This window comes from Scylla paramamosain, chromosome 18, assembly GCF_035594125.1.
Source record: "Scylla paramamosain isolate STU-SP2022 chromosome 18, ASM3559412v1, whole genome shotgun sequence".
In the NCBI taxonomy this organism is placed as follows: Eukaryota; Metazoa; Arthropoda; class Malacostraca; order Decapoda; family Portunidae; genus Scylla; species Scylla paramamosain.
Window position 1 is genome coordinate 16457150 of NC_087168.1, and position 15000 is coordinate 16472149.

Consider the following 15000-nt stretch of genomic DNA (forward strand, 5'->3'; position numbering starts at 1 on the left):
AGCCTTTTGAATGTAGTGGAGGTGCGGAGGGAAGTGTTTCAGAATGTGATCTCAATCTCAAGAAGCTGGGCGTGACCCCGTTTTCTTTGCTTCACCAGCTCTCTGATTCCTAGCCTAGTGTAGGACTTTTAACCCCTTCCTTAAAATATTACATAACTTTCTTCAGTTTGAGGTCTAGCCCATTCCAGACATATGCAGTGGGAGAAGCATTAATCTTATTCATGCATCTCTGTAATCATCTAGCACACATCCCATGAGCACCATTGATTAATTGCGCGCATCACCTGCCCACCTCCCACAATCTGCAGCCGTCTCACGTACTGATTGTAGACACCTGCCGCAGCCTGCCAAGTAAAGCGAAGGTGCGGCGTTTTTCGTCTTATGAAAGTACTCTTACTAATCCTTAAGGGTCTGGCCTTTTTATAAATTTTGTTGCCCTTTGCCAGTGCTCCTCTTGTATAAAAAAAATATACACTACAGCTGCCTCTACAACTCCAGCTCCTTACAACACAGAAACTCTGTAACAACTGCTCCTCCCTGCAACACAGCAAATGAGTGCACAAAGATGGCTGGTGTAAAAATAGTAGGAGTAATTGTTATTGTTGTAGTAGTAGTAGTAGTAGTAGTAGTAGTGGATTCATAGTTATATCTCAGCAACAACAAAGGTATTACGGCGCCAGCTAGGAATACGAGAGTGCGCTACACTTTCTACTAAAAAACTAAATCTACCTGGAATCGAACCTGCGACCTTTACTCTACCAAGCGAGCACTGCACCAGAGAGCCACCGACGTTCCCCTTGGATAATATACACGCAATACAAACAAACAAATAAACACTTATCTAGGTCAACGACGTGGCAGATGAGAGGAAGGGGGGTTGAAAAGTTCATGAAAGGATTGTAATTATACAAGAGAAAGGCAGAAAAAAAAATAAATACACGGACTTTGCCGGGATAGTAGGTCAGTATTAAGTCTTCAGAAGTGTGCGTGCGTGTGCGTGCGTGAAGCCTGCCGGGAGAAAAGGAGCCAGGGAGGAAGAGAAAGAGGAAGTGTCTGGGCGTGTGAGCCGTTAAGGTTTTGATACCTGAAGGGAAGAGAGAAGGGAGAGGAAAGGGAAAATTGGAAAAAGGGGGAAAAGTTAAAGAAAACAGGAAAGGAAGAGAAGGGAGGGTAAAAAAAAGTAATGAGAGGGAAAGGAGAAGACAAGTTAATCACCGATAAAGTACGAGAGAGAGAGAGAGAGAGAGAGAGAGAGAGGTACTGTGACGTGCATGTTTTGAAGTTTCAGCTTCGAGCGTTCCACTGATGGTGGATTTGTGTGAGACGTGAGCGTGTTTTCCTCTTATTGTTTTTGTTTTTTTTTCCGCTGGGAGCTTTCACATCAATTCCTTATTATCCGTGTGTGTGTGTGTGTGTGTGTGTGTGTGTGTGCTAGTTTTGTTATTTACACTATCTTTTGTCGATTTATACAATAATGTAAATGCTATTCTGACGATTTTATATAGACCATAATCTAATTTATATTTTTCATGTTTTGTTTAGTCTGTATTTGTGGTGAATAAAATCTATCTACCTGTCTATCTATCTATCTGTGTGTTGGCGGTGCAGGACATTGTGGGACGCGGACATCAATTCATTGCCGTGTTGCAAGTGTGTCCCCAGAGAGTGAATGTAATGCATTACTCACCACCGGTGGCTGATGATTAGTTCTTACCTCAGTGTTGTTGGTAAAAGTACTTGTAATGAGATTCTGTGGTTTCCAGGCGAATGTCAAAACTGGACGTTTTAAAAGTACACACACTTTTAAATATTTACACAGAGTTTTGAGAGACTAGAGTGGCGGCGGGCACTGCACAGCGTGTCTTGTATTACGCAGTCTGACTGGCGGCCGCAGCACATAGAGCCCCGTGGTGCCTCAAGATGCTGAAATATTTGCTAGTTGGCTGCACTCACAAGTGCATGAATGTATTTATGATTACACCTCTCTGATTACTTAAAGCAAGTGAAATCCTGCTTATGTGGAAAAGTAAAACGTGTCAAAATACATTGGAGAGAGGTGTTAAAAAAAAAAAAGTCGGGCAATATGATGCAGGTTATATTGGTTACTTTTCAGCGGCAATAAAATGTGTATGGAAAGTTCCGTGGTGTGGCGGTAGGTGGCGTGACCATGCTGACTCCACCCGTACCTGCCCACACCCATTTACCAGCATACGAATATACTCATTCTGCAACCTGAGAAAAGCATTATATATCTGATTACTGTGTAACGTTGCAATTAACAAGCGCCACCCGTAAATTGAATATAGGAGCGAAGCACTAAGGTGACTAAGCCATCCCAACCCTTGTGCTGTCTGCCTGCCTCTCACCATGACAATTAGCAAAGACCACAGAGATGATTAGCCGTGTTCTCAAGAGTGTTTCATCTGCTAATAATGTATAAATCTTGTCAATCTGTCATCGGAACATTAAAAGCATCATTAAAAACCATTGTCACTTTAACTAGAGCCTTTTGAAAGTAGTGGAGGTGCATCGCAGAGATATTTCAGATTATGGTCCATTGGCGCGGTCAAGGGGAGCAGGACGACCAGTGCAGCAGGAATCGATAGTGAGAGTGAGTGACGCATTCCTTGAGGTGAGGTGTGTGTGGTGAAGGTCGTGGCGGTGGCTTATCGTGTTACTTTACTGTGGTGCTCGTCTTTATTCACTTGACTCCTTGTGTTCTGATATGTTACGAGATGCATTCACTGTGCGTGTTCCTGTTCTGATGTCCTTTTCGTTTGCTGTAGGTATTTTGTTGTATTATTCATTTATTTTTACACGCGAAGGATACCTGCCAAAAGTATTTTAAAAAACAGAAAAAAAGATAAGCTCCCACTCCAGAAAACAAATTAAAGTTAAAAGTGAAAAGATTCAGAATTACCAATGACGTTCCGATGCTCCTCGCTTTTCAAGGCTGAAGTCATACACGGGAAGCAAAACAGAAACAGGTAGAGTTCGATCTTACCAATGTTAGGTGTGAAAGAATGAAGGTATTGGTTAACTTTTGCTCTAAGTGAGGTGAACACAGTGGTGATGAAAGGAAGAATAACGAACAGGTAAAGAGTTCCAGAGTTTACCAGTGAGAGAGAGATGAAAGAATGAAGGCACTGGCTAACACTTGCATTAGTGGCGTGGATTACTTAGGAATTGGAGTCAGTCAGTCAGTAGAGTGTTTTGTTTACTGACTCACCCATGAAGCTTTTTGACAACTGACTCGGGTATCAGACGTGGCGAGATTGAAGCCCCGAAGCGAGGGACACTGAACCCAAGTCACTGACACGAACTGCCTTATAATTAACAAACCATTCGGGCACGCGGTCCACTGGTGACGCAAAGGTTATCACAAGTTTGATCTAGAGTAGAAAAATTAGTGTTGATTACTTAAAAGTGTATTTCATAAATAGAAATTTAAGTGAGAGAGAGAGAGAGAGAGAGAGAGAGAGAGAGAGAGAGAGAGAGAGAGAGAGAGAGAGAGAGAGAGAGAGAGAGAGAGAGAGATTAGCTAGCCGTGTTCTCACCATCTTCGCGTGACGGTCTGCCCCCCTCCCTGATTGCTGTCGTATCCCAGGAATGCTTGGTTTTCTCGGAACCGTCACAAAGCGCCAGAACCCCCACCACCCCCACCAACGCCTGACCGCCCCGCTGGGTAGCTCGCTTCCTAGGTCGCTTCCAACAACCTCTCGCATCTGTCACAGAATACACAGGCTCTTCCTGAAGGCGAGGCAGGAGTGCAGCTCTCACGGCCCGCAGCGGCTTTCATCCAGTGGGAAATATTACTGGCTGGGCTATTGAACTCACCAAAGGGAACACTGACGGAAATTGAAGCGCTCATGCCGAGGGAAGACTATGAATATGAAATCTCTCGAATGGTGCGCATTGCGAGACACAAACAATAACAGTGTGGGATGAAGATTAATGTAGTGTTTAGCGTAGTATTTGGTCGTGATTCGCTTACTGTTTCAAATACTGATGGTAGAAAGTTTAGTTATCACTGGGAAGAATATGAAGCCAAGCATTCATCAACAGCAACTCCAACAAGAAGCTTGCTTTTCTGGAAGACGGCGCTCGTCTTGGTAACATTGAACTTGTTTGTTTCATGTGTGTGTGTGTGTGTGTGTGTGTGTGTGTGTTAAGGTCTCTCTAGATATTCCTAGTCATCTCAGTGGTTTATTCAGTGTCTAGATACATTTTCAGTGTAATTAAAACAAAACTCTACCGATCGCCAAGGCTGCCGCTCGGTAAGCAACACTAAACACACTGCTCTGATTGTGTTGCCGGAGAGCAGAGACATGCGTGATACGAGGGCATCAGTGAACATTTCGCATACTCAGAATCACAGGTGGTGGTGACATGAACGTGTACAGGTAATGAAGTGAGGACGCCTGGTAACAGATCTGCGGACACGACGTATTGCAATGTTGATGCTATGAAATTATAGAAACATCATCACATGTTTGTGCTGTCACACACACACACACACACACACACACACACACACACTCAGTCGTGTCACATTCAATCAAATGTCACATCATACTAGAAATTCTTTTTCTTTTTTTACGATTATCACACATGGTAAATTAAAATATAAGGCCTTCCTATAATGCATTCAATGTCCTCAATCTTTTCCTGAACACTTGTTTGACGCCTCTAGGTAGTTTTCTGCTTTGCGTAGCCTCCTGAAAGTTTGGCGGAGATGGCCGTCAGGAGTCGGCGTATGAGGAGCAGCAGCAGCAGCAGGACCAGCAACAGGAGACACGCCATGTCCAACAAGAGGAACTCCACCCAAGTGAGCTGGGCGGCGGGGCACCTCAGCTGGGGCGCCCCCCGATGGCGGATCACGTACTCCGTCCAGAACACAGCTCGCTCCTGCGGCGTCGTCAGTTGATCCCTTAAGGACGCCGACATTCTGGCCGCGTTCTCTTGGTACCTGCACAGCGACAAACAAATTGACACAAGCACCTGGCCTCGCTGCCCCTGCACCGCCGCTGCCCACTCTCCTTCTTCTCGCCCCAAACTTCCATCTAGCCTTCTTCATGCACCCCTGGTGGACTTTGTCATGGTCATCACGGTAGCTATTGATAACGCTCTCATTGCAGTAACCTACCTAGGGTTGGTGATGATGTCAGTGAGGACGTCGACGATCCTGTCAACAGTGAGTTCCTTCCACATCAACGCGCGCCCCACGCCCGAGCTGTCCACGAACATTCCGTTCCTGGTTTGGTCACCGAAAATGGGGAGGACGAGAAGAGGCGTGACGTGAAAGATAGACTCCTGAAGGCTGAGGAGGCCGCCGTGGGAAATGAACACTTTCACACTGGGGTGAGCTGCGGCACAAAGGGCGCATCAGGCGGGGGTGAGCCAGACCAGACCTCCTTGGAACAACACAACACTCCAGGACTGCAGGCTGCAGGGTGCCTGTGGTGGTGCTATCCACTTACCGAGCAAATCCTGCTGAGGGAGCCAGCTGCTGACCCTCACGTTGTCAGACGCGCCCTCCAGCTTGCCCTCGTACTTCCACAGGACGCGCTGCGGCAGTCTGCGGAAAGCCTCCAGGAAGACATGGCGGTATTGTGACGGCATAGACTTCCCGCTGGCGATGGATCCCAGACTAAAATAGACGACTCCCGCAGAGCCCGCGCCCGTGATCCACGCCTGGAGGTCCTGTGTGGGAGAATAAAAGCGCCGGGTGATTAAAAAGGAACATGGAAGTTACTGGTGTTGTCTCTGGCATTACTTGTCTGCGACGCGACATGACGGGGACACTGCTGAGCGAGTGTGATACCTGCGGCAGAGGCTTGGCAGGACGGCAGTGCATGGCGCCCACCTCCACCTGTGAGGGCAGCAGAGGCATGGGTGTGGTAATGCTGAAGTGGGAGTTCATCAGTGCTAAGCTTTGGTTCCTCTCGATGTCCAGCAGAGGCGGCAAGTCCGGGAAGTGTTGCCATACCTGCCGGTGGAACACACACACACACACACACACATTCAGTATATATGCACAAATTTGAAGCCTTGTTTAGCCGTGGTGTAAAATTCAAGTGTGGCCTGGCGACAGATACAGTGGGCAGGCCAGCAGATATACATGGCAGGATGTGTAGACCTGGATGTGTGTCATGATTTAAACAAGTTTGGAGGTTTGCAGCATCCCATGATGAGACGAGCGATAATAACAAGCAGGTGATTTACTGATAACCATTACACAGTGATAGTCTGGATGTAATAAACGACAAATAAAATAATAGGCTACGTGGCACCATGCACTGCCTGTTCGGGCGTGGATGAGGAAAGAGAGAGACAAGAAGCTAATCAGCTGACTGCTTATCAGTCACACGCAGTTTTCCCCCGAGATAGTGACAGTGAATACGTTCAGATTGTATTGTGCAACTTAGAGTTATGTGGAGTGTGTTGGGGTGGTGTTTCTCCTCCAAGGTTACCCGCCCAGCCCTGCCGTTGTATCAGTCGCCAGGCCACATTTAAATTTCACACCATGGCTAAACAACGCCTTAAATGCAATTGCGCATAGAACATTTTCGACTTAGATTAGCCTGCACTTTCACGTCTGGCAATAACCGCAGAAACTCGTGTTACACAATATATATATATATATATATATATATATATATATATATATATATATATATATATATATATATATATATATATATATATATATATATATATATATATATATATATATATATATATATATATATATATATATATATATATATATATATATATATATATATATATATATATATATATATAGCACATTTTGGCGACCGTCTTCATCTAGTTTACGAATGAAGAATAGAGTTCTGAAGATAGCTCATCGTTCAGGCACACTCTTGTATTACTACAAAGGCTTCATGTGTGCAATGGTTTCACACTTTCCGGTCACTGTACAAAGGATTGCATGAAAAGGACACCTGAAACACACAACTCTGCTTCTCACTAACTTCTCTCTGCACGCCTGGCATAAGCGTCCAGTACTTCCAGAGGATGGATGGCCAGATGTGTAGGAACGTGTTATGCAGGCGTTGCCAGAAGGACAAGGGGCCGACGTAGACGGACCACAAGCTGGGGGCGTAGGACGGGCTCAGGACGTTGCCCATTACGCCGCTGAGGAAGGGCTCCATGCCCATAGTGGCGATGGTGATGTAGGACACGTCGTGCACGAACGGGTACACCACCTGGGGACGGCGCGGTGACGGTGAACTGTGCTGGTGTTGGCGGCGTGGTTGTGGTGATGTGTACGCACACTCTAGTCAGTACTCACCTGGCCGAACGTGTAGTCCACCACTATGAGGTCAAACTGTTTCCTCTCCTTGTACAGCTTCTTGACGAGCGGCACCTTGTACATCTCCCGCGCCATGATCGGCATGTACGTGGCCCTGAGGGAGGTGGTCGTGAAATCAAACATACTCAATGAGGTCAATGAGGTCATGTTCGGCAGGGTGAAGCTGATCTCAGTGATGTTCGGGTGTGTGGACGACTCCGGCACCATCGTAAGCATCACGACCTGGGGCGGGAGGATGCTGGTGGTGAGGCAGGGGAGGCTCGTGTCGCTTGTTAAATGGTTGTCCATCACTGTGAGCGGCAGAACTCACCTTGTGGCCCCGGTCAGCCAGAGCCTCGGATAAGGGCACGAACAAATTCCTGTGACTCTTGCCCCAGTAAGGAAGGAGCATGAGGATCGAGTAGGTCTTCTGAGGGGGAGGCAGCATCCCGGCAACGGTCCACACCAGGGCAGGCGCCAACACACACGCGACGCACACCTTCATCCTGCGCGAAGTGAGGCGGTGTGTGACGCAGCAAGGCCACCACTTGCTTGCTTGCTTTGATGTGTACTCTGCAGGTGACCACTAAAATCGACAAAACATGGACACCGTACCACAGTATCTCTCACATCTCTGGCACAGTCCCGAGACCCGGGGGACTGTTGTTATCAGTAGTCAGGTGCAGAGCTTCACACCAAATGAAGCATTCCGTACATAGTAACTAATTTGAATTCAGATTTTCTTGTCATTAGCACTATAACCTAATGTAGCCTTTTAATGAGACTTCATATGTTTCTTAATATTTTACATGTTCTTCGGCTTTATTAGGGTTTTTTTTTTTTTTTTTTTTTTAGATTTAATGAATTTAGTAGATAATAATTGTTGTAAACCAAGACATGTTTTTTTTACCTATGCTTTTTGTGGTTGCAAATACCCTCTTGGTAAATAAATTTCTTATTATTAGTAGTATTACTATTATTATTACTATTATTATTATTATTATTATTATCATTATTATTGTTTCCATGGTAATTTTGCATCTCGTCATAGTTTAGTCTGTAGCGCGCAATGAAAGTTGTTCGTTACAAATTTGAGAGATTCATGAACGTTTTTTGTATGTGGACATATTTTACATTCCACACACACACACACACACACACACACACACACACACACATACTGTCTTCCTCCTCTCTGGTGCAATTTGGTATGTTGTCATTCATCACTATGCTGCGCGCCTTCCATGTTGTCATCTGTCAGCTGTTTTGTCGCTACGAAACATGAATGTAGTAAGTATTACCAGATGAAGATCATGGCAATGCAAGGGTTCATAGCGTATGCACTATTTTATTTACGTCTATATTAACTATTAATTGTGTCACCAGTCAGAGCTGAACTTCATTCAGCCTCACAGTGAACGAAGTAGAGAGAAATGCACTCTTATGAAATATGAAAGCCAAGAAAACAGATGGCTCCTCTCCACCCGCGGTCTCGCTGCACAAGACTTTTTTTTTTTTTTCACGTAAGAGGCCAAGGCAAACAAAACCGGAAAAAAAAATATCCCACTTCGGCGCCAGTCCCAAAAGAAACGTCAAGAGAATCATCGAAAATTGAAGGATAAGTGTCTTGAAACCTCCCTCTTCAAAGAGTTTAACTCATAGGAAGGTGGAAATACAGAAGCAGGCAGGGAGTTTCAGAGTTTACCAGAGAAAGGGGTGAATGATTGAGAATACTGGTTAACTCTTGCATTAGAGAGGTGGACAGGGGTGAGAGAAAGAAGAAAGTCTTGTGCAGCGAGTCCCCGGGAGAACGGGAGGCGTGCAGGTACCTAAATCAAAAGAGCAGTTAGCATGAAAATAGCGATCGAAGATAGCCAGAGATTCAACATTGCGGCGATGTGAAAAAGGCTGAAGATAGTAAGTTAGAGGAGAGGAGTTGATAAGACGAAAAGCTTTTGATTCCACCCTGTTTAAGATAGCGGTATGAGTGGAACGCCCCCATACATATGAAGCATGCTCCATACATGGACGGATAAGGCCCCTTTACAGAGTAGCAGCTGTGGAGATAAGAAAAACTCGGGGAGACGACTCAGAACGCCTAGCTTCATAAAAACTGTTTTAGCTAGAGATGAGATGTGAAGTTTCCAGTTTAGATTATAAGTAAAAGATAGACCGAGGATATTCAGTGTAGAAGAGGGGGACAGTTGAGTGTCAGTGAAGAAGAGGTGCTAGTTTTTTTCTGGAAGGTTGTGTCGAGTTTATAGATGGAGGAAATGACTTTTTGAAGCATTGAACAATACGAAGTTTGCTCTGCCCCAATCAGAAACTTTGGAGTGATCAGAAGTCTGGCTTTCTGTGGCTTCCCTGCGTGAGCTGTTTACTTCCTGAAGGGTTGGACGTCTATGAAAATACGTAAAAAAGTGCAGGGTGGTATCATCAACATTGGAGTGGATAGGACAAGAAGTTTGGTTTAGATCATTGATGAATTAATATAGGAAGAGAGTTTTTGACAGGACAGAAACCTGAGGAACACCACTGTTAATAGATTTAGGAGAACAGTGACCGTCTACCACAGTAGCAATAGAACGGTCAGAAAGGAAACTTGAGATGAAGTTACAGAGAGATGAATATAAACCATAGGAGGGTAGTTTGGAAACCAAAGCTTTGTGCAAGATTCTATCAAAAGCTTTTGATATGTTTAAGGCAACAGCAAAAGTTTCACCAAAATCTCTAAAAGTTTTGGAGGTGTTTTTGGTTAGATACCAGAAGTCACGAGGGGAGTTACATCTTTAAAGCTTTTCACACTTTCTATTAATGAAGGAGTTTTTGGCTAGTTGGAGAACAGACTTGGCAGGATTCACGGTAGAAATATAAAGCGCATGAGATTCAGGTGATGGAAGGCTCAAGTACCCTTTGTGGGCCACCTCTGTACCATGTATAGCACGAGAACAGGCTGTGTTAAACTAAGGTTTGGAAGGTTAAGGTCGAGAGAAAGGGTGAGGAATGTAAGCCTCCATGCCAGACACTATCCCCTCTGTTATGCTCTCGGCACACATAAACGGGTCTCTGACACGGAAGCAGTGGTCATTCCAAGGAAAATCAGCGTAATACCTCCTCATGTCCCCCCAATCAGCAGAGGCAAAACGCCAGAGGCACCTCCTCCGCTTTGGGGGATTCTGAGGAGGCATTGGAGCGATAGAACAAGATACAGATATGAGACTGTGATCGGAGGAGCCCAACGGAGAAGATAGAGTGACAGCATAAGCAGAAGGATTAGAGATTAGGAAAAGGTCAAGAATGTTGGGCGTATCTCCAAGACGGTCATGAATACTTGCTGCTTCCTCTCACCCCTATTCTGTCCACTTCTCTAATGCGAGAGTTAATCAGTATTCTCAGTCTTTTATCTCTTTTCCTGGTAAACTCTGGTACTCCCTGCCTGTTTCTGCACTTCCCCTTCCTATGACGAACTCCATCTTCGGATAATCCATTTGGCTGCTCTCTTTTCGGACTGTCACGTCAGGGTTATTTATTTATTTATTTATTTTCGCTCAGCTTTATCATATCAAGAAAAGGTGAAATCATAATCTGTGCGCGGTGCTCAGGATCACCCCGGGCGTCCAGGGTTTTCATACCTCGAGGCGGGAGGCTGCATAGCATTAATGAGTGCAGAGACGCTGGTGAATTTCAGACAGCGTCTCACCTTGAACCTCTGGGGACTGTGAGTGTAGTTGAGTGGGGAGTGTAAGTTGAAGCAAATCTTATATCCAAACTCGTTTTCCCACTTATGCACTGTCCTTTTTTTTATTCTTTTTTTATTTTATTTATTTATTTTTTTTTTCCCCGCAGTAAGGAGGTACACTTGCGAAGGGTTTTGTGGGCCACGACTAACTTTGTGTGGCAGACGTGGGACAAACGATATGTAAGCACTGTCCCATGCACCTTCCCACGCATCCTGAACAGACGGCTGGGCAGTATAGTTGTGAAGAGTCTCCATGCTTCGTCACCGTGCTTCGAGACTCTTAAGAAGCAAGCTTACCCTCCACACTCCTTCGCTGATTGTGTGGCAAGGACTTTGGCCACGCCCCCACTAAGTATGAAGCCAGTGTTTAGTAGTGATGAACAGAGTACCGTGATTAGATGTATAAACCACTTTCTTTGTCAGCACCATAACCGTACGTATGTAGGTACGTGAAGAGTTTTGAAGATCCTGCAGGACCACTCAGCCACACGTCTAACTAAAAGAGTAATTGTATATTTAATTACTGTACAATATATGCCCTTCGATTTAATGATAGAGAGTCCTCAAGGGGAATTAAAAATGTATTACTATATTTATGTATCCGGCATTCCTCTGTTCTATAACTTTTTTGTTACCCCCTCATCAGTGTTGACTAGGCAGTTTACACACAATTTAAAAACAAAGACAAATGTCTAAGTGTGTCTGGCAGGAGAGTAGGCCGCTTTCCCATTTTCTTTGCTAAATGGTGATGGATTTTAGACGGAGTCGAGGGTGTGGAGCAAGTGATAGTCACCATGTGTGTCACCGCTGAACACGTCAGGAAGAGTCTCAGGTAAGCATGAGGTCCAGCGTAATGTGTGTTGTGGTTTATGTACTTTAGTTTTGTGTTCACCTTTTTCATTTGGTATTTCTGTCTTGAGTAACTGACTGACTGGTTGACCGACTGGAGAGCGTGGATTGTCTGTATTGACTGATGGTTTGTATGTGTTGTTTTGTAGAGAAACCCAGTCAAGGAGTGTGTCAGAGTTGCTGGCATGGAGTAGTGGACTTTGGCACTGACGTTAAATTCGCAGGCACGTTTGTAATCTTTTTCTCTAGCGCTGTTTACGTAAGAGTGTGGTCAGTTAGTATTTCCTTCACAGCTCTTACTTACTTGCCTTGTGTCATGTAGAATTTTGTATGGCTAGCAAGGAAGACAGGAAGGAAGTAAAAGTACCAACTAATATTACGTGGTGCCTCAAGATGCTGAAATATTTGCTGGTTGGCTGCACTCACAAGTGCATGAATATATTAATGATTACACTGAACCCAAGTCACTGACACGAACTGCTTCATGATTAACAAACCATTCGGGCACGCGGTTCACTGGTGATGCAAAGGTTATCACAAGTTTGATCTAGATTAGAAAAATTAGTGTTGATTACTTAAAAGTGTATTTCATAACTAGAAATTCAAGTGAGAGAGAGAGAGAGAGAGAGAGAGAGAGAGAGATTAGCTAGCCGTGTTCTCACCATCTTCGCGTGACGGTCTGCCCCCCTCCCTGATTGCTGTCGTATCCCAGGAATGCTTGGTTTTCTCGGAACCGTCACAAAGCGCCAGAACCCCCACCACCCCCACCAACGCCTGACCGCCCCGCTGGGTAGCTCGCTTCCTCGGTCGCTTCCAACAACCTCTCGCATCTGTCACAGAATACACAGGCTCTTCCTGAAGGCGAGGCAGGAGTGCAGCTCTCACGGCCCGCAGCGGCTTTCATCCAGTGGGAAATATTACTGGCTGGGCTATTGAACTCACCAAAGGGAACACTGACGGAAATTGAAGCGCTCATGCCGAGGGAAGACTATGAATATGAAATCTCTCGAATGGTGCGCATTGCGAGACACAAACAATAACAGTGTGGGATGAAGATTAATGTAGTGTTTAGCGTAGTATTTGGTCGTGATTCGCTTACTGTTTCAAATACTGATGGTAGAAAGTTTAGTTATCACTGGGAAGAATATGAAGCCAAGCATTCATCAACAGCAACTCCAACAAGAAGCTTGCTTTTCTGGAAGACGGCGCTCGTCTTGGTAACATTGAACTTGTTTGTTTCATGTGTGTGTGTGTGTGTGTGTGTGTGTGTGTGTGTGTGTGTGTGTGTTAAGGTCTCTCTAGATATTCCTAGTCATCTCAGTGGTTTATTCAGTGTCTAGATTCATTTTCAGTGTGATTAAAGCAAAAATCTACCGATCGCCAAGGCTGCCGCTCGGTAAGCAACACTAAACACACTGCTCTGATTGTGTTGCCGGAGAGCAGAGACATGCGTGATACGAGGGCATCAGTGAACAGTTCGCATACTCAGAATCACAGGTGGTGGTGACATGAACGTGTACAGGTAATGAAGTGAGGACGCCTGGTAACAGATCTGCGGACACGACGTATTGCAATGTTGATGCTATGAAATTATAGAAACATCACAACATGTTTGTGCTGTCACACACACACACACACACACACACACACACACACACACACACACACACACACACACACACACACACACACTCAATCAAATGTCACATCATACTAGATTTTTTTTTTTTTCCTTTTTAACGATTTGGTTAAAAATCACACATGGTAAATTAAAATTTAAGGCCTTCCTATAATGCATTCAATGTCCTCATTCTTTTCCTAAGCTTGTTTGACGCCTCTAGGTAGCTTTCTGCTTTGCGTAGCTCGCAGGAAGTTTGGCGGAGATGGCCCTCAGGAGTCGGCGGATGAGCAACAGCAGCAGCAGCAGGACCAGCAGCAGGAGACACGCCATGTCCAACAAGAGGAACTCCACCCAAGTGAGCTGGGCGGCGGGGCACCTCAGCTGGGGCGCCCCCCGATGGCGGATCACGTACTCCGTCCAGAACACAGCTCGTTCCTGCGGCGTCGTCAGTTGATCCCTTAAGGACGCCGACATTCTGGCCGCGTTCTCTTGATACCTGCACAGCGACAAACAAATTCACACAAGCACCTGGCCTCGCTGCCCCTGCACCGCCGCTGCCCACTCTCCTTCTTCTCGCCCCAAACTTCCATCTAGCCTTCTTCATGCACCCCTGGTGGACTTTGTCATGGTCATCACGGTAGCTATTGATAACGCTCTCATTGCAGTAACCTACCTAGGGTTGGTGATGATGTCAGTGAGGACGTCGACGATCCTGTCAACAGTGAGTTCCTTCCACATCAACGCGCGCCCCACGCCCGAGCTGTCCACGAACATTCCGTTCCTGGTTTGGTCACCGTAAATGGGGAGGACGAGAAGGGGCGTGACGTGAAAGATGGACTCCTGAAGGCTGAGGAGGCCGCCGTGGGAAATGAACACCTTCACACTGGGGTGAGCTGCGGCACAAAGGGCGCATCAGGCGGGGGTGAGCCAGACCAGACCTCCTTGGAACAACACAACACTCCAGGACTGCAGGCTGCAGGGTGCCTGTGGTGGCGCTATCCACTTACCGAGCAAATCCTGCTGAGGGAGCCAGCTGCTGACCCTCACGTTGTCAGACGCACCCTCCAGCTTACCCTCGTACTTCCACAGGACGCGCTGCGGCAGTCTGCGGAAAGCCTCCAGGAAGACTTGGCGGTATTGTGACGGCATAGACTTCCCGCTGGCGGTGGATCCCAGACTAAAATAGACGACTCCTGCAGAGCCCGCGCCTGTGATCCACGCCTCGAGGTCCTGTGTGGGAGAATAAAAGCGCCGGGTGATTAAAAAGGAACATGGAAGTTACTGGTGTTGTCTCTGGCATTACTTGTCTGCGACGCGACGTGACGGGGACACTGCTGAGCGAGTGTGATACCTGCGGCAGAGGCTTGGCAGGACGGCAGTGCATGGCGCCCACCTCCACCTGCGAGGGCAGCAGAGGCATGGGTGTGGTAATGCTGAAGTGGGAGTTCATCAGTGCTAAGCTTTGGTTCCTCT

The 15000-nt window shown here is 46.1% G+C and overlaps 2 protein-coding genes across 4 annotated transcripts in view; one reads left to right on the forward strand and one right to left on the reverse strand.

Annotated features, from left to right (window-relative positions):
- Positions 1-4193: 4193 nt before the first annotated feature.
- LOC135109172 (UDP-glycosyltransferase UGT5-like) overlaps positions 4194-15000 on the reverse strand; it is a 12793-nt gene continuing 1986 nt past the window's right edge. Inside the window, exons 1-7 of one of the 3 annotated variants that reach the window (XM_064020310.1) lie at positions 7650-7956; positions 7319-7561; positions 6999-7232; positions 5825-5989; positions 5481-5703; positions 5147-5366; positions 4194-4969 (exon numbers count right to left, since the gene is read on the reverse strand). In XM_064020310.1, the coding sequence (XP_063876380.1) occupies positions 4690-4969; positions 5147-5366; positions 5481-5703; positions 5825-5989; positions 6999-7232; positions 7319-7561; positions 7650-7823 (1539 nt within the window). In that variant the 5' untranslated portion in view covers positions 7824-7956 and the 3' untranslated portion in view covers positions 4194-4689. Of the gene's footprint in view, positions 4970-5146; positions 5367-5480; positions 5704-5824; positions 5990-6998; positions 7233-7318; positions 7562-7649; positions 7957-13218; positions 14024-14200; positions 14421-14534; positions 14758-14878 lie in introns of those variants that run through there. The other 2 variants (XM_064020311.1, XM_064020312.1) reach the window with 2 other exon arrangements.
- The window catches only part of LOC135109174 (uncharacterized), a 36121-nt gene continuing 32290 nt past the window's right edge, over positions 11170-15000 (forward strand). Inside the window, exon 1 of the mRNA XM_064020316.1 lies at positions 11170-11889. Coding sequence (XP_063876386.1) covers positions 11852-11889 — 38 coding nt within the window. The 5' untranslated portion in view covers positions 11170-11851. The remainder of the gene's footprint in view (positions 11890-15000) is intronic.